Source organism: Parasteatoda tepidariorum, chromosome 6, assembly GCF_043381705.1.
Source record: "Parasteatoda tepidariorum isolate YZ-2023 chromosome 6, CAS_Ptep_4.0, whole genome shotgun sequence".
Classification (NCBI taxonomy): Eukaryota; Metazoa; Arthropoda; class Arachnida; order Araneae; family Theridiidae; genus Parasteatoda; species Parasteatoda tepidariorum.
Genome location: NC_092209.1, coordinates 50,106,190 through 50,129,840, shown reverse-complemented (window position 1 = coordinate 50,129,840; position 23,651 = coordinate 50,106,190). Strand labels below are relative to the sequence as shown.

The 23,651-nt window shown below is 27.2% G+C and overlaps 1 protein-coding gene across 1 annotated transcript; it reads left to right on the top strand.

Moving 5' to 3' along the window:
- The first annotated feature begins 51 nt into the window (after positions 1 to 51).
- LOC107450844 (mitotic spindle assembly checkpoint protein MAD1) lies at positions 52 to 23,651 on the top strand. Its single transcript, XM_016066757.4, has 16 exons — positions 52 to 507; positions 2,237 to 2,397; positions 2,593 to 2,775; positions 3,893 to 3,945; positions 6,235 to 6,306; positions 7,833 to 7,914; positions 8,089 to 8,219; positions 8,522 to 8,692; positions 10,874 to 10,960; positions 12,880 to 13,024; positions 13,101 to 13,232; positions 14,461 to 14,555; positions 15,775 to 15,856; positions 17,064 to 17,289; positions 21,303 to 21,493; positions 23,386 to 23,651. Exons 1-16 carry the CDS (start codon positions 255 to 257, stop codon positions 23,542 to 23,544), a joined length of 2,223 nt encoding a protein of 740 aa, XP_015922243.1. The 5' UTR covers positions 52 to 254; the 3' UTR covers positions 23,545 to 23,651.

Genomic DNA, 23,651 nt, shown 5'->3' with positions numbered 1-23,651 from the left:
ATTATTTAAAAAAAAAAATTATTTCCAATATTTAAATTTTTGCATTATACTACTAAAAAACCAATTTAATTTGAATGAACAAACCATACACCATTAAAAGCTTCAACAAAACCATACTTGAGCAATTTTCAAAACTTGAACTTTTACTTTCATTTGGCGCGTTTGTTTGTAAACAAGTAGCACCTTCGCATTGAAAGATCGACATGAAATTATTTTATTTTAATTAATTCCTCCTAGTTTCATATATTATTATAATGACATCACCGAAAGATAATACAGAAGTTATTCGTATGCTGAGAGACGTGAAAAATTCTATATGGAAATCATTAACTCCAATGAAATCTATTGAACATGATTATAAGAATTATGTATCAGGTTTAAAAGGCTCCGTTGCTGGCCCAAGTCATATTTATCTTCCTAATACTGCAACTAAATTAAACTTTAGTGGTTTGGAAGATTCACGCTGTTACTCAGATTCATCATCTTTTTTAAAAATGGAAACACCTGGTAACGAATTTTTATAATAAAAAACGTAGCTTGTTGAAAAGTAAATTTTATCTGCTTTATATATTAGTTATCTTGCTGGCTCAAAATTTGTGATTGAAATTTTAATAGAGTTTAATTAATGAATTAAAATATTATATTTGTGTGCCATTAAATATTATTTCATATCCTTAAGAAACTTAATTTTCACGCGTATTCCCTTCTTGTAAAACAAAATTGTTTCAATTGTGTAGTGTTTCAACTTCAAGTAATTTATAAAAAATGAAATTAATTGTTAAAAAAAAATCCCAAATGTAAATATTGTATGGTTGAGAAACTTTAAACTTGCAGTGGCAACTACATAAAGTTTATTATTGATTATATAAAGTTTCAACCTGGTAATTGAGTGTTCACCTTCTTTTCTGGTAGGAGAATTAGGAGATAGAGAATTTTGCTTCAGATCCAAAGGTTCCTGGTTCAATTCCAAAGGCAGCCAATGAACCTCTTATTTGATCTGCTCAACATTAGTGATAGATAGTTGTCTGGGAACATTTTGCTCCCAGATAAGAAACATACAAATATCTCACTCCTCAATAGATGGATCCATTACATTATTTTGCCTAATTTCTCTGTTTGCTTGGTGTTATTTCTGTTCTTGTACCTGTTTGCACTGGGCTATGAGTTATTTTCTCTAAATTGCTTCTCCCTTGTATTTTTTATTTTTTCGGTAGCATAGCCCAGTAGTCACTGAAACTTGGCAATTATTTTGGGGCAGGTACGGATATGGAAATTTTCCCATTTATTTATACAATGACAAACAAATCACCGTAAGTTTTAAAGTACATCAAAGCCCTAACTGCAGTGGAATAATAACTTCATTACGGATCAGTGAGATGAAATGCTTATGGCTGATAACAAGTCAGGCTTTTTACTTCACTTGAAAGAATTATATAACGGAGTTCTTCATCAGAAAGAAAGGTACGGTTGAAATTATATAAAGCTTATTAATTCACTTCATAGTCAAGATATGCACCTTTTTCGTAGTGTTTAGAGCATTTGGTTATGAATCGGAAGGTCATTAGTTCGATCGCAGCTCACAGTTAAGGAAAGTCTCTTACACTCTTCTACAGATTCATAAAAAGTTTATCTGGATGCCTATAACAAGGGTCTGTCTAGGCCAAATTTACTACCGTTTAGCGGTACCTTCACATATTCAACTTTAGGAAAAACGGTAGTTTCACAAATTCAATTTTAGGAAAAACGGTAGATTTTAATTTTGAATAATTTCTTAAAATTTTATTTTTGTATCCCTTAAGAAGCGATAAATCCATATTTTTTACGTATTTTTGTGTTGAATTTTTAATATCATTTTTAAATTTTCACAAAATAGGTACCTCTCAGAAAATCTTAGACAGACCCCTGTATAATTTTCCTTCTACATGTTAAGTTGAAAGTGCTTATTTAAGAACCTTTGTAGTAAGAAAAGCTCAGATTTAATTTAATTCAACATATTAAATGATTTTTAAATTCAGTCATTTAAATTATTCATTATTTAGTTTAAACTTCCACTTGAGAAGCCTTCTAAAATCACTCAATTATTTTGTTGATTATATTTTACTTTTCTAATAATGGATGATATCATAATTAGATCTTGGAACGGCAATAGTTCTGCCTAAAAATTTATAGTGCCGCCAGATTAAGTTGAATTTAGTGAAGTATGAATAATGTGCTTTCTTTCTTTCAATAATTTTAGATTCATTGAAAAGAAAATTGGTTAGTGCAGAAGTAGAATTGCAAGCTTCTCAAGCAAAACTAAAAGAGCGAGAATCTTTAATTAGCGTCATGGAGCCTGCTAATAAAAAAATTTGTCTCAGTTTGGAGTCCAAGCTTGAAGAATGTCGAAAGCAAAATGAAGTAATTTTTTGTATATTTTATTTTGTTATCAAGTAATTTGTTTTACAATTTTATGGTTGATATATGATGCCCATGGTTGATATATGATTGACTTCTCAGTTAAAATTACCAACAATATACTAAAAAATGACATTTAGGTAGTTTTCTTGAAATGATTTAATTGTTTTTATTTTCCTTTTTTTATAAATATATTAGATTGATTCTCAAAAGATTGAAGAATTGCAAGCACAATTAAGATGGGCAAAGAAGCAAGCTGCCAGTGCTAAAAGTCAACTTCATGAATTTGAGTATTCTAAAAAGGTAGATCGTGATCAGCTAGAAATGAAACTATTAGCTATACAACAAGAATGTAGCAACTTAAAAGTTGAGTTAGCAGATGTATGTATTAATCTACTATTTTTCTTATTGTTTTTATGTTTAATAACTGTTCTTTACAACTTTACTTGTATGCCTATACATGCAGTGGAATTCCGATTTTACGTTACGTTTTAAGTCAGACTAACATTAAAAAACACAAAAAGCGGGATAACATAAAATCAGGATTAAAATTTTTTTAATCATTACATGTTTTTTTTTTAAAATTTAGATACAATTATAATTAAAACCCTTAATGGTATGCATTTGCAAATGTTTCCTTCTAATGTCAAAAACATTACAAACAGATAATATACAAGAGAAAAATAAACTATGAAAAAGTTTGTGGAAGCTTTGTAGAGAAAAATTATTTTGATCTGTTATAAAAGCGTATAAAGCAAGATAAAAAAGGGTAACGTAAAATTGAGGATAATTGAACATTGTCAGTATATGGAATTTTCACAGACCAGCAGAAAATGACGTAGGAAGCAGGATAATGTACGAAATGGACAACCTATATCTGGGATTTCACTATATATATTTATATCTATGTATATTTGTGTTGAATAATTAAATTTTAATTGATAAGTAGTTCATTAGAATAAACTTATGAAGCATAAGAAATACATGTTGTAAACTTTACAACTGTATATGTAGATATATCTAGTTGAGCAATATCATTTTGACTCCATCAAACTTAAATGGTGTTTTAAGCTGTTCGATTAAAAGTTTTCAATTCTTAAAATTCATAAGAGAGAAAAAAAATTTTTTTTTAACATCTAACATGTTTTAAATCTTTTCTACTGCTGTATTTAATATTTTAAAGATTGTAAATGTAAAGAGTTAAAAAGGAAATAAACTTCATATTTTCTTGTGAAATTTAAGTAACCAAAAGTTATTTATTTTAGATAGTCAGCCAAATAAGTTCACATAATGCTGAATGAAATGTCAATAAGTTTAGAAATATATTCTAATAAAATCTATTTGATATTGCATTAAGAAAAAAAAGTACTCCTAGATCTAAACAGTAATAAAAAATTTTATATGCTCCTTTTATAAAAATATTTATTAATGTTTCCACATTTTAACAAGATGGCATTATTTGAGATGTATTATTTACTACGTGCAAATTTTATATTAGGTCAAAAGTGAAAAAACTGAAGCTGTACGAAAATTGAATATGGAAATTGGAAAGTATGCATTTATTATTATTATTCAGATACTGTTTTCTCGCATTGATATATAGCTATATATAGTACAGTAATATCTAATAGAAACATCGCCCCACTATAAACCCTACACCTGAGATAAACATCACGAAAATTTTCAATTGTTGCATACACTGTTTTCCTATTTTAAGACTATATAAATTCCTAAATTCTATTAAAGAAAAATAAGGGTTTTTAAGAATTGCAAACCTGAATTTTAATAGCAGCATACAACCGCAATTTCTCTTACCAAGGCACGTTTCTTTGATTCTTTAATGAGAGCATTTATGTATATAATGGTTCTGGAAATTGGCAAAAATTGTTTAACCGTAGACCATACAGTGTGCTTCCTAAACCCTGCTTGGAATTAATTTTACTTCTAGACATTTCTTGTTCCTGTCTTTACAAATTTGAGTAAAGAAGTTGAGTTACAATTCTCAATTGAAGAAAATAATGTAATCAGCATTAATAAGAAAATGAAAAAGAAATTTAAATGAGAGTGACTACAGAAATTAGATTGAGCTTTGTAATGAAGTTTTCTTATTTTGCAAAAATTTGAAAATTAAATATATATTTTGAAAATATAAGTAAGGGAATGGGAAAAACAAATATTCTGCACTTAATTAGTTATTCCTAAGTTAAATTTATTTCCACTTTGGTAGATGGCATCGTACAGTCCATCATTAATCGAAAACTTGTCTTTTCACGCTATTTTTTTATTTAAAAAATTATGTCCAAAGATAAGAAAAACAAACTATTTTGTATTTTTTTTCATAAATAATTGTTTTTGAATAAATGCATACTAATCCAAGAATTCTTCTGCAAGACTCATGTAAAAATGAAATCAGCTTATAAATCCCATCGGCATATACGCCAAATACTGTGCTAATTTAAATTTCAAATACAGATAAGATATTACCTATCTGCTGGAAATTGTAATCTTTTAAAATTTTGTTCAATTAGTTTTGTAAACCCAAAAAACCTATGTGGATAGGTTTCTATCTGTTTTATAGTTAGAAACAAACAATTCAATAAGGCAGGGGAGAAGTCAGCCAGCACTGCATAAACCACAAGGAAATCTGTAAGAAACCTTTCCTTTCTTTCCTCTTTCCTTCAACTTAATTGCAGTATTTGTATTCCCCTTGGTCATTTAAAAGGATTTCACATCATTATTGGCAGACAATTAATTACTCTGCATTGTATCTTTCATTGGCAGTTAACCATAGTATTGTGGCATAACTACAACTACAATTATTAAATATCAATTGACTAGAATATAAGACATGCTAACTTGATTCAATCTTGAGGTACCTTTTGATAGATGAAAGTTGGCATTGTCTAATGGTTTCTTCCCTCATTGGTGACCTGTGGACGTGTTATGAACATGCCTACTTCGATGAATGGTTAACATTGAAAAGTTGACTCGCTATTTGTGACTGCGTCATCGTCTTACTTGCGTTATTTCTTCTCAGTCTCATTTACACAACGGGACCCTGCACACACTCGACTGCTAATAGCAACACAAGAGTGACAACTCACACAGCCATGAACTTAATACAGCTCTCATGGCTAAAGCTCAAAACCCGGTGACCTTAATACAGATCACCCAGTCTTTCACAAGTACAGCAGCTAGTGGTATCCGTTCATTGAATTCTATCCCTGATAAAATTCTGGTGGGGGAGTATTGTGGCATAACTACCATTAGAATAATTAAATATCAATTCACTAGTATGTAAAACATGCTAACTTGATTCAATCTTGAAGTACCTTTTGATAGATGAATGCTGGCATTGTCTAATGGTCTTTCCCCTTAGTATGGTTAGATGTTAATTATTTCATTTATATTGTTTATACTTTTAGAAACTTCCATTTCCTTAATTTAGTTCATGAAAATTCTTACTCTTAAAGTAAACTTTAAAGCTTCTTTACTAAACTAATTCACTAAAACATCACCTTGATCACTTATCCACTGAGTTCTATAATCATGTTTATCTAGCTCAGATCATAGCACAGATAATTGATTACTCAGCATTATATCTTTCTTTGGCATTTAATACCCATACTATGGTTAAATATTAATTATTTCATTTGATCTATTTATATTTTTAATAACTTTTGCTATCTTAATTTAGTTAATGTGGAAATTCTTACTCTTAGAGAGAACTTTAATGCTTGTCTTCTCAAATTCACTAAACTGGCCCTTTGATCACTTACCACTAAGCTTTATAATGATATTTATGTAGTTTCAGTATTAATCAATATTCTTATTTTTTAGATTAGAGTTAAAAGTTAGCATGCTTACAGAAGAAGCAGAAAAATCTCAATCTTATATTGATAGTCTTAAAAAGTATGTAAAGTTTTTATTTTTAAATTTTTCTTATTAATACTTGAAATTAAATTAATTTACTTTTACACTTAAAATTAAAGTAAAATTCGAAAGTCAAAATTCTTTGTTTTATAAAATTTGTAAAGATGCAGATTTCATTTTTTAATAATTACTTTAGCTTAGGCATAAATTCTAAAATACCTGATATTACAAACTTTAAAAATTCATTTATTGCATGCAGATACATTTATTCTAAAATGTATAAAGTCAAAGTGTTTTTTTTTTTTTTTTTTGATTACTATATACTGAAAGTTTAGTATTTCATAATTACTTTAATATCATATTTAAGGAAATTTACAAGCTATATATGATAATTTAACATTGTTTATCTTCAAATGTATAAGAATATGATTGCATGTGGTGAATTATTTTATTCTCAAAAACAGAAATCTTTTGGAGAGAAATCATTTTGACTCCAAGTATCACCTACACTTTACTGTGTTTCGGAAGAATTTTTTTAGTTTGTTGCTTAGTAATTTGAGTTTTATAAACACATATTAAAAGCGTTAAAAACATATACAAGTTTAAAAAAATTTTAAAATATTTTTCCTTAAAATTAAATAAATATTTGAAGAAAATTGCATAGGCTTGTACCATATATAATGATTTGAAATTGTTTATTTAAAAATTTATAAGGTTATCATTTGTTGTAGTGAATGATTTCATTTTTAAAACAAAAATCTTTTCAAAGAAAATCATTTTGACTTAAACTATTACTAACAAAAGAACACTTTATGGTGCATAGTTATTTATTTTGTCTACTGTACTTAATGAACAACTCATGATGGACAGAACCTCTTATTTTCATTTGAATTGCAAATCTTGAAACAAAAATATTTTGGAAGAAAAACATTTTGATGTAAAATGTCACCTACAGGAGAACACTTTATGGTGTTTAGGTATTATTATTTATTTTGTCAACTTTATTATTATGTTTATGGATATTGTCTAACGGATGGAGCTTCTTAATTGTTTCATTCCCTATGTAAACATTTATCTCATTAAACATTATCTATTACCTATTATCTATCTTATTATTAACCAATTGTTTCATTCGCTATGTAAACATTTATCTCATTAAACATTATCTATTACCTATTATCTATCTTATTATTAAACATTATCTTATTATTTACCAATTGTTTCATTCCCTATGTAAACATTTATCTCATTAAACATTATCTATTACCTATTATCTATCTTATTATTAAACATTATCTTATTATTAACCAATTGTTTCATTCACTATGTAAACATATAGTCAGTAGAATTTCAACTGGTGCTTATTAGGTAATGTGGTTTGCTTTTTTTTTTCAATATCAGTCAGTTAGAAGAAAATATATTAAGAAAATATTGATCTCTCTGAAAGGCAGTTTCTTTAGATCTTGAAGAAAATTAAGCCAAATATTTATGTATTGGCTAAAAGGTCAGTTAGCTTTGACACTTTTAAATTTTAAAAAATCCTGTAATTTTTGTTTCTATTGTAGGAAAAATAGTGACATGGCTGAACAAGTGGCTTTATGCAACACTTTACAAAAAGAATTAATAGAAGCTAATGATAGAATAAAGGTAATTTTACAAACGATACATTTTAAGCATTTACTCATTTATTATACCAAACTTCTTACATATTTATCTTTACTTGCTATTCATTATTAAAATAAGGATATAAAGCAACGCAATTTGAAAGATTTTTATTCGTGTAATTTTTTTAATGGAGGAAATCTTTATTGTCATTTTCAGACTCTCGAAAATAAAATTGAAGCGGATAAGGATGCTGCATTAATTGTAGCTAGCAGGCAGTCTGATTTAAATACTTTGAATGAATTACAAAAAGAAAACAGAATAATGAAAGAAGAACTCAGCCAATATAAGTAAAGCACTCTTTTGTTATTCATCTTGTAAATTGATATGTCTGATGTTTCTAAATAAATTATTTATAATTTAACCCACAGACGGTTCTGCATGTGAAAAGTCGAATTTTAACCTGCAGTCTTCTGGACATAGCAAAACCTGTTTTTCCATGTTATTGGATAGGAAAGTAGTGTACTGAGTTGAAACATTCTCCCATATTTCGCCCATTTGCTAAACCCTCAGTGGGTTAAAATAGTTTTTTTAATTCTTATGTATACATATGAAAGAAGTTATTTTAGTATTTTTTTTAAAATTATTTTAGAGAAAACAACATTGCTTTGTATCAGGAAAAAATGTGGAGCATGCAACAAAAGCTGACACAAGCAGAACAAAAGTGTGTAGCTGTTGCTAAGTTACAGGTAGAAAATGAGCAACTGAAAATGAAACTTAATCAGTGGGAAAATCTTTTTGATGATAAATCAACTGCATATAAGTAAGCAAGTTTTTTTAATTTTATTTTGAAGACAAATAAATATTTTTTATGTCCATAATAGCTTTAGTTTTGCAGTATTGAAAAAAGTTTAATGCAAGAAAAAAATTTTTTATTTTTTTCTTGCTTATTATGTAATAAGCAAGAAAAAAGTATTAAATTTTAAAGGGATAATAAATTGTAAAGTGATAAATTTCTTTTATCCTGTGATGCCAGAATTGGCATACACATATTTATTTTCTATCTTTTAAAATATCTTTCATTACTTAAGCTGATTTTTTATTAATAGAATTACATTTAAAATAAATCACAAACTTAATCTTTTTAAAACAAACATAAAATATTTATTTCTTCTCTTCCAGATCAATGTAACGGATACTTTTTTTTTATTTCATTACTAATGCAGACATATATATTCACTGTCGCCTTTAATCGAAAACAAAAATCTATTTATAACTTTTTATTCTAATTTTCCAACCGCAAAAATGTTTCAGTTGCATGGTTGTAATAATTCTCATAAATTTGTTGGCGACTCGTGATCGCCAAGGTATTATTTTTAAACCCAATATTGATATGCTGATTGGCTTTGTTTTGGCTGTGCTATATTTTAATAAATCGCCAATTTTTGGATCTCCTACCCATGCTTCTCCTGTGTCCGATCGGAGCAAATTACATGTACTTTTAATTTGGCTTTTGATTAGGCAGGTCGTGGGGATTGTCTCCCATGGCCTGACCTATTTAGATATTACTATGCAAAACTTATTAAACTGAAATTCTTATGGATAATATTTAGTTTTGTATCTCGAGCTCTACAAATACTATACATAAAATAAAAGCCTTTTTATTAAATTCTAATCCAGCTCAAATATTGTTTTCATCTTCTTCTGTTTATCATCACCATCTACAATTGGTCAAAATCTCCAACTACGCCTAACCACCTGAATATCCACCATCACCACCTCAACATAAATTGGCACCCACTGAATCATTTTTTATCTTCATATATCCCTTTATATTATATTGTAAAAGGATAAATTTCTATCTTTCAAAAACCAAATTCTAAAACACTCTTGTTCTTTTGTTTATTTATTTATTTTTTCAAGGCAGTTTTGAAATTGCTTTGATTTTGATTACTTAGCTGATATTTAAATGTTGTTTTTTTTCTGTTGATTATTTAAGTCTTTTCTTTACAAATAGTAAAATCTGATAGCCTTCTTTTCTCATTATCTTTTAACATTGACTGTGCTGCATTCTGGTTGCTTGGTTCTGTGCTTATTTCTGTGTCACCTTCTTGGTTTCTATTGCTGTTATTTGAGTCTCAGTAAAGTTGTGTGCGTTCACAGATTTGGTATTTGGTTAGGGGCCTATACTGTTATAGTCCATTCCCTAAATTATGAAATGTTGGCATGACATCAGCAAGTTAGCAAACGCTCTAAATAATTTCAAACTTGTGAGCACAAGACCTCGAGTCGCAAATGATTAATAGTGCCACAATGGAGTTGCTGGGCGAAAAAGGCCTGAGAGTAAGAAAAGATCCAGTTCTAATCCCAAAGGGCATGTAAGTTACCCAGGGCAGCAGTGCAATGCATTCTAACTCGACCTGGAACTAAACTCCTAAAGAAAACTACATGCCCACTGCAGAGACAGTGAACTCACACCCTGGCTCATTAGACTGACTTAATTACATGCAGATTAGACTCTCACGAGTTTGACGGGATTTTCATAAAAGTTGTGTGGTGTTATGTGAAACATTTTCTTTATTTTACTTTTATAATAACTAGCATTCAATCTAATGTAATCGAAATGTTTTACTCTCTAAATTGTAGTAAAATTCAGTATCTATGTTTTAAGTTGGGCTAACAAACAGACATAAAATTTTTAAATACACAATCTTTAACTGTTTTTGTTTTGTTTAAAAGTCAAGGATTTCACCATGCGATGTAATATTTCTCTTATTCTTCACTTTTCATTAAATAAATGTTTTTAAGAAAATATTTGTCATTTTCTCTCTATTATTTACTTAAAATTAAATAATGGGTTAGTTGGCAAAATTGCTGTTGGTATCATGATTTTTCTCCTTTGTGTTGTATGAATGTTTATATTTTCCCAATACTATAGTTAAAAGACTTATATTTCATTAATTGTAAATTTTCATTCACATATCTGATTCCAAATTTATTTTAGGTCACCTACATCATTTTCACGACGATTGTCACAGTATCAACAGAATGAAGCTGTTCTGACTAATAAATTGTCTCAATTGTCATCTTAGTGAGTTGCTTCTCATATCCTAATTTGTTATAGATTTATTCTATTTACATGAAAATTTGCTGCACATTCTACTTTATGGTTATTTTTGCAGCACTTGTTTAGATGACACACTTTTGTAAGACAATATGACTATGGAGCAATAATTAATAATTTGAGTGCATTTTTTACTAATTCTTAAGTACAATAATTTTATTTTTCTAAGTAGGTACGCAAACTGACAAAAAGCTTTGATCAAAGTGTAAACAAGCAACACACACTCTCACACACAATTAGCTATTTATAAGTTCTCTAAAGTTTTTACACTTTCATTTATTTAGCCACAGAATTTAGGTGCAAAATCATTTTTGAAACTGAATTGATTGTCCGAAAGGTTTTGAATTATTAAATTTAAGCACCCAATAATCAAGGTAAAGACAATTTTTTTTTTGAAGTATATATTTTTCTATAAATCAGAAAACTTCTACAGCATTTATGATTTTCTATCAAATATTTACTACTTGTAAAAAATTCTTTGTATCATTAAACTTTTTTTCTGGTGGAAATAATGGTCCAAGGGGGTATTAACTAAAAATATGTACTAGTCTGTACACATTTTGACTGGTCTATTCACATGCTCCTATTAGATTTTTTTCTTTTTATGAAATAAAAGATGATCAAATCAAATAAATTTAATAATTTTGCAATACTTTCATTTTGTTAACTAATTAAGAATTGCGAATAAAACTCAATATAAATTGAAATTTTTTCATTATGTTTTGATGACTGGATTTAATGTTGCATTCTTACCTTAAGTTGAACATTATTTAAAATATTAAAATTAAAATGGATCAAAATTTCAAAGAATGTGTAATATCAACAGCTATGAAGATGAAAGCCAGACCAAACCAGCAGGCCATCCTTTTATGCTTGATTGATGGTGATTGATTTCTTACTTAATAGAGCCATTGATTATTTTTTTCATAGCGGTCTGCTTCGATTTAAATATATCAATCGAAAACTAATGGACTACTTTTATTTTTGAATCCTGTTTTTGAAAAAATGGGCTTACTAAAAGCACTTTCTAAAAACTAAGTTGCTGAATAAACTTAAAATCTTTCTTTTTTTTTTCTTCAACAATTGGAAATTGTAAAAATGCTTACAATTATGAATTGTTGTGGTATTGTCAAAGTTATTTAGTTTCTTGAAGGATTTTATCTTTTTTTTAAAGAACATAGACAGCAGACACACTGCTTGCTTTTGATCAAGTTACACATTTTGAAGACCAATGTAACTCCAAATATATATTTTTATAAAATAAGATCTGAGCTAAATAATTTTCCCTTTTTAAAAAAAAAAAAATAGTTTTTCCATGCTATTTTTTAAAGTGAAATATATATTCTTTTAAAGTGGAATATAATTTTCTCCAAAGAAAGTTTTTAATCACTATTTCAATACTTCCCAATCCAAGTATAATTTTTATAATTCAAACAAAAAATAAAATGCTTATAACATAAATCTATTTTCTACTTGATTAGTCTTTTTCTTCATTTTATTATTACTGATATAATTAATGTATTTGCATTGAAATTCAGTAATAACTCATCACTTGCTTTTTGTTCCTTCAAGATGATCCCAATAGTTGGTGCTTACTTAAGTTCTAATAGTAAGCCATATTTTCAAATTGTTGTGGATAATAAAATGCTCTTATGTATTGTACTGTTTGTTATCACATGTAAATTTCAGATGCTCAAATACATATCTGGAAATACTACTAGGGAACAATTTAATGCAAAATTGTCGATTTTGAAGAAAAAAAAATTGTGACTTATTGCTCTATGCCCCTCAATTAAAATATAATTTTTAAATAATTTTTTGTGTTTATTTTATAAAAAAAATTATTCATATATCTTTCACTGTCATTCTCTTGTTTGATATTTCAGCTCTGAAACTCTTGAAAAGCAAATGAAGGAAAAAGAGAATGAAATAAAATCTCTAAACTACAAATTACAGATTTCCCAAGATAATTTATCTCGCCAGGATTCAGTTATCAAGCGCCTTCAGAGAAAAGCAATGTTTCTTTCCAAAGTACCTACAAACTTTTTTTGTTGCACATCATTTTTATGATGCTAATTTTTGGATACAACAATATTATATTTTGTAGGAAAAAGATCATTGTAGGAAAGCATTGGATTCTTATCTTGCTGAATCTACAATAAGTGGAGTTGCTATGAATTCAGAGGAAATAAGCCATTTAGAAGAAATGAATATGGAATATAAAAATGCATTGGAAAAAGTAATTTTCCTTTAATTTCATTCTAAAATTGTTTATACTTTATTGATGCACATATATTTATTTGATATACAAGCATGAATTGTATGATAGATAAATTGTTACAAATATATTTATTTTAAAAATATTTTAAACAAACCTTTTACATTTTATGCAGTTGAAGAAATTTAATATTCTTCTGAAACATATCTGGATAGATTTTATACCTGAATTATGAATTATATGTGTCAGCAAACTTTATTCTTTAAACTTAATCAACTTGTCTGTTCAAAACAGACGTTAAATTCCTTCCTAAACACCTTCAAAACAGATGTTAAAAACTTTTCCCTGTAATCCTGGTACTTTCACGGCATAAACAAATTTTTTTTCCTTATAAGATAATTGTGCATTATTAATCCTTACAAATATAATACTGCTGTATATTTAGTTATTATTATAATTAAAGATTAAATTAGGGTGTCTAGGTAATTTTGATTTCATTCAAGGAACATTAATGTACATTTTTAACTTTCTATTCCTTATCCAAAATTTAATTCAGGATTCTGAATTTTTTACAAGAGCTTAGCTGAAAACACCAACATTATTTAAATGCAAACACTTTTAGGAAATATCAGAATAAACTGTTATAATTTAATTTTTTAATGCTGAAATTTTTTATACTATGACATCTGGAGTGCTTGATAAAAGTCTTAATCATGTTAATGACTTGAAACAACTTTTAATCGGCAGTCAAATGTGATCTTTTTAATATCATACTAGCCCATTGAAAATGAAAAATGGAAAGTATTTTTTAAATTGAAAAAACTTTATTTTTTGGATTTCGATAAAAAATATTTTATTTTGATGTAAAAAGAGAGAACGAAAAATAAACTAAAATATCCACCAATATTCAAGTGCTAGCATGAATTTAAACAACAAAATATGAAATCTTATTAAACAAAATATTTGTGTTTGCAGATGATTCTAATTTAGAAAATGGGTATATTTTCAGTATTGAGAGGGATATAATTATACTTGTATAAAAAAAAAAAACATGTAAAGATTACGCATTTTTCTTCCTAGAAGTTCATTGCGTAAATGCCAATTTTCGAAAAATATAGTTACATTGTTTTACCCCGATTTTACGTTATCCCACCTCGTGTGTTTTTTAATACTAGTTCAATGGAAAAACGTAAAATTGTGGTTCCGCTGTGGTTTACAATGAGTAATCTGCCTTTTAACTTTTTTTAAGGTTGAAAAGGAAGTTGATATTTTAACTGAGAAATTGAAGCAATTGAGTGATTCTCATGGACCTGATGATCATGCTATTGAATTAAGAAAATTAAAGTAATTTTTTATATTCCTTTTTTTTTTAATTTCTGTTTAAATTATTCATGTATTAAAAGTTTTATCTTTCAATTCACTGTTAATATTGTTGTGTAATTTTTTGTATAAGTAAATTATTACTAAATATTTAGTCTGAAAGTATTTTAAAATGTTGATAAATCAATTTTCAATTTAGCATAGCATCCTCTCTCAGGAAATTAACTAAAAGTGAAAAGTCTCCAAAAACCAAAGCTAATCTTTTTGAACACTGCCTATTCTACAATATAGATTGTGACTCCACAACGTCCCTTAATAACCTCTTAAGTCCACTTTAAAGATAATTAAATTTACAGTCAATTCACTTTTGGTTAGTTTAGGTTGCCGGACATAGTCCCTTTTAGAAATGCAGTATCAGTTAATATATAAATCAAGATTTATTATTAACTGATACTGCATTTATCATATTTCAGTGCCCATTTATTATATTTTAAATATTGAGTCTATAAGTAGTATTATAAAATATACAGTCATATTTTCATGCACTCTTTTTAATTTCGATAACTTAAAACAGGTTATCAATATAAAAGATAATTTGACATAGCTGGTAGCATGTTAAATTACAAATTGAAATTAAAAGAAGAAAAATTATTATCATCCTGATTTGTTATTGGCACAACCCACAGCTTTTTCAAAATGTTTTACTAAATGTGTTTCATTAATTTATTCATGTTCCTACTTTTTAAACTTTGCTGGCACCAAATACATACAAAATATTCAGAAGGGTGAATTTTAACAAAAATCTTATTCTGGAGAACTAGGCTTTTAAAAAAATCAAATGTTTGTCATGGAATAGTAAGTAATTTTTTGTTGATGGGTTTCACCATATTATCAGGTATAATGCTGAGCTTTGAAATATAGTTTTATCTTTTCATCTTTTTTATCAAAAAGAATGTACTTTTTAATATATTTAATCTATTTAATTAAATTTTAATCTTATTAGAGTATAATCATAATCATATTATTATCCGATATAGCTAATTTAAAAATGAAGTTTTTATTGCAATCTGAAATAAATATTTAATGAAATGAATTGATTAAGAACAATTTGGGTTAAAAGAATATCTAAAAATAAATTGCCACTATTTTCCACTATACAGGATAAGAATTTATTTTGTTTTATTTATTTAATTATTTTTAATTTTGTTTCTGACTTTTGCTTTCTTAAAATTTCCTTTTTTAGAGAAGAAAATGTTTCTCTAAAATCTCAAATTGTAGAGCTACAAAAAGATGCCCAAATTAGAACCATAAAGCAGCAAGAAATGGTAAATATTCACTTAACTGTTTTGAAGATTATTTGTGTGATTATTACTGTAAAATAGTGTGTATTAAAACAAAACAATGAAGATAAAATAAACACTAATTCTATTTTTATCCTCATTTGTTATTGCTTATTAAAATTATTGTCATGTTAATTGCACTGTTTTGATTGCATTTCAAAGTGTTTTTAATTTATTTACTAAATTTTGTATTCAGGATTTTTTTTAAAAATGATATAACTAACTTATCACATGAATTGTGTCATTTATAAGTTGATAAATTGCGATACCATTTTTATCAAAAATTTAAATACATTTTAAAAACATTTTACAAAGGTGTGGATAATTTCTAAATTTTCTTTTGTTGTATTTCATTTAAAAGATTATGTAGCTGACTAAATCATAGATTTCTATAGGTAGGTAACTTAATGATAAATTTAAAATAGTAAGAATATTCATTTTATTTTTTGCTGTAATCCATCTATCTGCTGTATTTTCTATCTTAACTTTATACACAGTGGTCTTCATATTGCACATTTGGGTATAATGCACATTTTTCATGCATTTAGAAATAATAAAGGTGGGATGCAATAAAATAAAAATAAATACTATGTTTCCAGAAAAGAGAATATCAAATAGGAAAAAAAATTTTTTTTCCACAGAATTCAAAATTTCTTTTTAATGCTAATATTAGGATTAGTATTTTCAACAAAATCATTGCAATTTTAGAAGCTCCTCCTTGTCTTATGACATCTGAACAATAGTTTGCTGTGTTTTAAGGATAACTATGAAGATGAACTATGAAAAAAACTTCATTTTTTTATCCAAAAAAAAAGTGATTGTTGCTCTTCTAAAAATTGTAAGTAAAAAAGAAGTAAGGTGAAGGTAAAAAAGAATATGTAACTTTGTTTTTATCACCAAATTTTTGCTATAATATACATGTGCATCATTTATTCATTTATTATGTTTTTAAAATGATCTTTGTTACATTGCATTTGTATAAATTACAATTTTTCTTGCCTCCCAGTAATTATGATATTATTAGGTGTTTTGTTTATCAGAAACCTTCCTCTGTTCATGTGTGTTTTTGTTTAAAATTTTTTTTTAAACTTAAACTTAAATTGAAATAGTATTTTTCAAAGCATTCTCAATCTTTAAACATGTGGAGCACTAAATGTAATTTAACAGTCAAGATAAAAAAAAATATTTTTAGGTGAAAACTGATACTAGTAGTGCCTCTAGGATTCTACATATGCGCTTCAATCCACTAGATGATGCAAACCAAAGACATTTTCAGATATTTCAAAAATTGAAAGAAGAAAATGATGTACTGAGAAAAAGAGTTCAAGTCCTGGAAGAAGAAGGCTCTGCAGCAGGAGATGTTACAATGAAGGTTAAGCAAAAATTAGAAACAGAGGGAGCAGATTCTACTCTACAAAGTAAGTTTTACTTTGAAAGGATTTTGTATGAATATTGCAGATGTTACCATAGTTTTTTAAAGAAGTTATTTTTGCAGTCTTACAAGATTTTTATCCAATAAATGCTAACAGCTACCATTTTTTTTCTTAATCTGTAACAGAATTATTCACATTTAATGGAATTTAAAATTTTTATCATATGTGAATTTTTTTTCATAGTTTCACTAAAAAAAGTTTTTATCAATACAAAAAAAATGTATTTAAATTATATGTTGAAAAAACTCATTTTACTCCAAATTTTTTATATTTCTGTTATTTTCTTTATTTATACGACTCATTCTACATTTTATGCTCATCATTTTTTATGCATTTTAAATTTTTTATTTAAATTATTATCCCAAACCTTTTGATAATAATATGATATGCAACTTATGTTATGAAATGAGAGTATGATGTGCCACAATATGTGATGAAAATATGAACTGCTTGTGATTTCCTTGAAAAAATATATAGGGGAGAGTCGAGTAGCCCCGCTCACTTAAGGAGTATTGCTTATATTTCTGTATAATACTGAGTAATAATCAACATTTTTGTATGTTTCTATTGTTTTTTCATCTAATTAAATAATGCAAAAAGAATAAAGCAAAAAAAGAATAGTTAAACTTAAAAAAATAGAAATTTAAAAAAACATATTTTTCAGCTCTTTTCAAAATGTGTCGGGTAGCCCCGCCCTGTTACAAAAATTGTGTTTATTTGGCTATTTTTTCAGGTGTAAATGAGAATTACCAATGTATTGACAATAGATAAACCTCATTTATCATTTTTATCACAAAATTATTTTATTTATTACATATTTATATACTTTTAGTGAATTCTATCATTTAATAACAACAAATGTCATACTTTTTATCATTATTAATGTATATTAATATATTATAATATTAATATATATTTATATTAAATATTTAACGAAAATAATTTAATTTAAGTAACAATAATTAATAACAATAGTTGTTTTTCAATATAAACTTATTTGGTTGATCTCTTCTTATAAACTTAATATAAAATACTTCTTATAAAATTGCAATTCACTTTGTATTTTGATTGCATTCAAATGCTTCTCTAGATTGATTCGTTCACAAATAAGTGAAAATAAATAAGTAAGCAAATAGCTTATCATAATATTTATGATTTCTTGATATTAAATTTAATTTGGATATATCAATTACATTTTAAAAATATTTAATTTTTCATACTTAAATATATAAATTTATGTTTCATATAATATTAAAACATATATTTGTTGTTAAAAATGCATATAACATTCAAATTTGAAGCAATAAAATAATAATCTTTGCAACCGTACATTTGTCGACGAAATAAAGTTGGGCGGTGATACCCGACATTCATGTGAGCGGGGCTACCCGAAATCCAATTTTTTTGTAAATTTGTAATTACTCGAACAATTTTTTACATACAAACTTCTTTCTTTGTGCAAATTAAACTTAAGACTGCATACTTTAATGCTGTATGTATAGAAAAAATTATTTTTTTAGTATTAAAATGAAGTTTAATCGAAACATTGAACCAATTTTTCTTAATTTCATGACTACTGTATTACAACATATTTTCAAAACTATTGTTTACCATGTTACCAGCTGCATAAATACTTGAAACTTTGAAAATAATCTTTTTTTAATATAACAATTAATGTCCGATTGCCCATTGACTTGAAAAAATATTCTATGCATATGAAATTGACAGTGGGCGGGGCTACCCGACTCTCCCCTAAGCTTATATTATTGCTTCGTATATACATTACATAAAGGAAATATGGCAATTACTTAAGAATAACAGATTTCTTTGTTTGCAAATTTTTAACTGTATATATTTTATCCCTAAAAATTTATTTCAAATTATGCTTAATTTTGTTATCAATTTATGTGAATTAAATCATTAATGAAAACTTATTTCATTTACTGTATTTGTAAAAGCGTTGGATGCTTGATAATACAAAATTTCAATCTTTTATTGTGATCCATTTCTTTATAATTTAGCCTGTTCTATTAATAATTTTAGTAAAGAAACTGCTATTTAAATCTAATACTTTGAGTGAGAAATGATAGATAATTGAGTTTTATCTTCATACTTTAAATGAAATTTACTAGCATATAATTATGTTATTTATATACTCTGTGTGTTATGATATAATTAATATTTTATGTAGTTATGTATAGTTAATATTTTTACAGGATATCTAAGCTACATTATTTATTATTAATAATTATGTAACTTATATATCCTGTATGTTGTGATACGGTTAATGTTTCTGCTCTTAGGTTAAGTCAGATACTTAGTCTTCTTATTATTTTAAGTTTTATGATCTTTCTCTATTGTATCTAAGTAACCATAGAGCTAAATAGTAATTTGATTAATAATTAGTTTCATATTATATTGTTTCTATCTATTTTTAAAATATGTGCCCTAGCAATATTAAAATAAAATAATTAATGTATGTTTAACTTCCAACAGATAGGGTAAAGTTCTTTTAAGTTTTGGTAATTACTTAAGTAACTGATTGGCAAAAGTAATAAATAAAATAAGGCATGTTTCTCAGCGAATGAAGAAGAATTTAAATTTTTGCCATGGAAAAATAATAAGGTAAACTTTTAATTATAAATATTTATAAATCAGCTATATTTTAATTGCAAGGAAATGTAGTGTAAAAAATTAATTAATTGGTATAAATATTCTGATTTAAGTTACTATCAATATTATGATTAAAGTGTACTTCACAAAAAGTTGTATGAACTATTAAATATTTATTTTACTTTTATTCCCGTGTTTTATTTGAATCATTATGACAATTTTTATTTGAATTGGGATCCATGCATGAATGATTAGAGACAAATTAGTGTGCACAAGACTGATGTAGTTCAGGACAATTAGTATACATAATGTTTGTCAGTCTTAGATGAACTTCCCAAATGCACAATCTTACCCTTTTTAATATATTTAACTTTAACATAATATCAAGCTTCTTTATTTTCGAAATATTTTTACATTTTTATTTCCAAATTAGATAATAGGAGGGAGTTTTTTGGATATGAAATTTTTTAGTTCAATCTGAAATTGTTAACATTATCTGAGAAACATTTTAACTTTGTATTATATTCAGATTTTGGGAAATACTGTATCAAAATTTTCCTGTAATGCATTTTTTCCCTTTGATGAACATAAGGAAATTAATTGCAGAAAAACTACTAGCTTAAGGTTTTTTTTTAAAAAAATTAAATAAAACAGAGCTTAGAGGGTGAAGATCTTAGTCTTGTTACAAATAAATTTTTAAAAAAATTGTTTTCTAAAGTTAAAATATTTAAGTTAAAACTGGTAATAGAAGGGTAGTAAAAGTTAAAATCATCTAAGTCCACTATTTAGTTTTAGAGAATTTCATCAAGTATGTCATAGATAATAGTAATCTATTGTTATTGTACAAAATAAAGAAAATAAAAAAAAACATATATTTGAACTAGCTTATAAGGGCTGTGAAGGGATTGTAATATTTGCTAATTACAATCGAATGAAATCGTAAAAAAAGGATAAAAGTTCATGGATAATTGCTAAGTTATAAATATGGTATTTACTTTATCTTTTATTTTTGTTCAGTGTAAAAGAAGTTAGTTTACTTACTTTGGCCTGTCTTTTTGCTGTGTTATTGTTCTTCGGATAGGACTTGTGGTCTGTAAAAAATCATCAACATCAAAAAGGAATTTTTCTAAGAAGGGATTAGCTAAGCTGAAGAGGTGAAATTAAGTAGAAATCATATGAATTACAATAATAGGGGTTTACTTGTTAAAAGCTAACTATACTCCAATAGACATAGCATTGTACCAAACAAGCATTTCTGATTTCTTTGGTAAATCTTGCTTCATTATAAGAGAGTTCAACTGTGTAACACAAAATGATTGCATGGAAATAATGGAATACTACGATTGTTTTTTTCTTCTGAAATTGGTAATTTGTGTCGTTTTTAGCTCTAAGGGAACAGCTACAAGCAGCTGAAAGACAGCGTCGATACATTCTAGATAATGCTCGTATCAAAGCTACTGAATTCAGGGAAGCTGTTTATCAGTTAACTGGTTATCGTATTGATGTCCCAACATCAGAGACTTTTAAGTTGTCTCATGTCTATGCCAACTCCAGAGATGATTATTTACTTTTCAAGGTATTATATAATATTTTTTTTTATCAACCCTTTATTTTCTCTTATTAATAATCCCTCATTTGAGTTTGCCTTGTATTTTTCTTAAATACAACTCCCACTATCCCAAGGCATTTTTTTTTCCTCATCAGTCTTTAGTTAATAGCTCTGAGTGATTTCATTACCTTGAATATGTAGTATTGTTTAAATTTGAATCAGTAGAGGCAAATTCATCTCTTCTGTTATTTAACTCTGTATTTTTTGCACTAATTATTATCGTCATAATTAATAATCATACACATGCATGATATTTTTATAACAACATTATTTTCCTTGTGTTTGTGTAGAAATATTTAATCTTTCAAAATTGTCAAAATTCATTTAAGACTATAATTAAGACTTTTAGTTTTGATCTCCTTATTGACTGTCTGTGATGAAATCAGAAATATAAAAAACTTTAATCTAGTAGAGCATATAAATGACGCGACCGAGCTTGGGCATGCACAGTGGGCAAACAAGAACATTTAATTAAAGGAAGGAAGGGGGGGGGATAAGCATTAAATTCACACAAATATCTTATTGAAATATATTTCATGATGTTAATATTGAAGGCATCCTGTTGATTGATGCTAAATATTGAAAATGATAATATTTTGTTTGATTGAGAATATCTGTGTAATATTTATTGTAGTGTTGAATGTTAATAGAGAATAATATTTTTATTTTAATATTATAAAACTATGTATTAAAATTCAACACTGAAAATTTATTTTCAATAACCAGCACTGTATTTTAGTTTTATGACCTGGTAAAAAGTCTTGTCTAACCTGTTTCGAAATGCTTTTCCATACCTTAATCCCTTAACTGCCGCGGGCATATATGTACATCTCGGTCAGACGATGCGTTAACTTCCGCAGGCGTATCTATACGCTTTCCCGAAATATGATGCTTTGCATTGCGCTGCTATAAATAGAACTACATCCCCGACTTCTAAATTCAGTAAAATGACCTTGAAAGTGTTTGCAATGAATGTATTACCAATTTCGGAGGAGGGGAAATGGGAAAGGGATGTGTTAGAAAAGTGATATCATCGTATTTATTGCTTGTGTTTTTCTATTTGAGTAAGGTCAGGTTTATTCTTCTTTCACTTTCGTTTCCCCCTGTATATTCGTTGTGAATCCGCAATCAGTGCAATGAATGTGATGTTGTTTTATGTGTCCAACCATGTTTCAGGATTTATCATACAACAGCCAAGTTTTAAAATTTTTTATATTGTATTTTTATTCTTTAAGTTTTGTATTTTCTATTTTTCCTTTTTCTTCTCTTGTGAAAGTAAACTTTTTAAATTGCAAAGCGTGCATCTTTTCCCCCCACCAAAACATCGCGTTACAAAGCGCACTTGAGCGAAAAACGGTGGCACTCGGGAGTGAATCACGTAAATTTTACTCGGCAGGTAAGAGGTTAAGTCAATAAATTTTTTGGGTTAGTGCTCAATGTACTGTTTGTCTAAGATAGGTACTCTGACCGCCACTAAGTCTGCGGCAGTCTGGTGCTATGAACACAAGAAGAGGGCATTTTAGAGAGGGTGGCTTCGCTGAAGAGGTCTCCTTTTCTTTCGCCGAAACCAGTCCTAAAGAGGGACCTCACATCCTACTTGAAATAATCATGCCTCGTTACCATAGTCACTGCCACAGCTCCAGACGAATGTCTGGCAGAGTACCTATCGTAGACAAACAGTATGCTGTTGATTGAGTTTGAAGATTCAAAATGAGAATATTTCTCTTACGATCTATGAAATTAAATATTGAAAATTTATTTTTTATGACTGGCACTGTGTTTTAGTATTATGGGTAATAAGATTTGACGAACTGGTTTCAAAATGTTGTTTCAAGCCTTAAAATTGAATATTTTTTTAGGTTAATGCTCAAGGTATCTTGTTGATTGAAACTGAGTATTCAAAGCAGCTGACAGAACAAATGCAATTATATCTTCATAAATTTGACAGCTTTCCTGCATTTTTAGCTAATCTCACAATGGAGTTGTTTAACCAACAGACTTTTATGTTGGAGCAGTGAAATATTGTTCAAATGCATGTTTGAAAAAGTTATCATATTTTGCATAATCAAATTATGGATATTTTTACTAAATGTATTTTCTTATAATAAACTTGTACATAAATAAA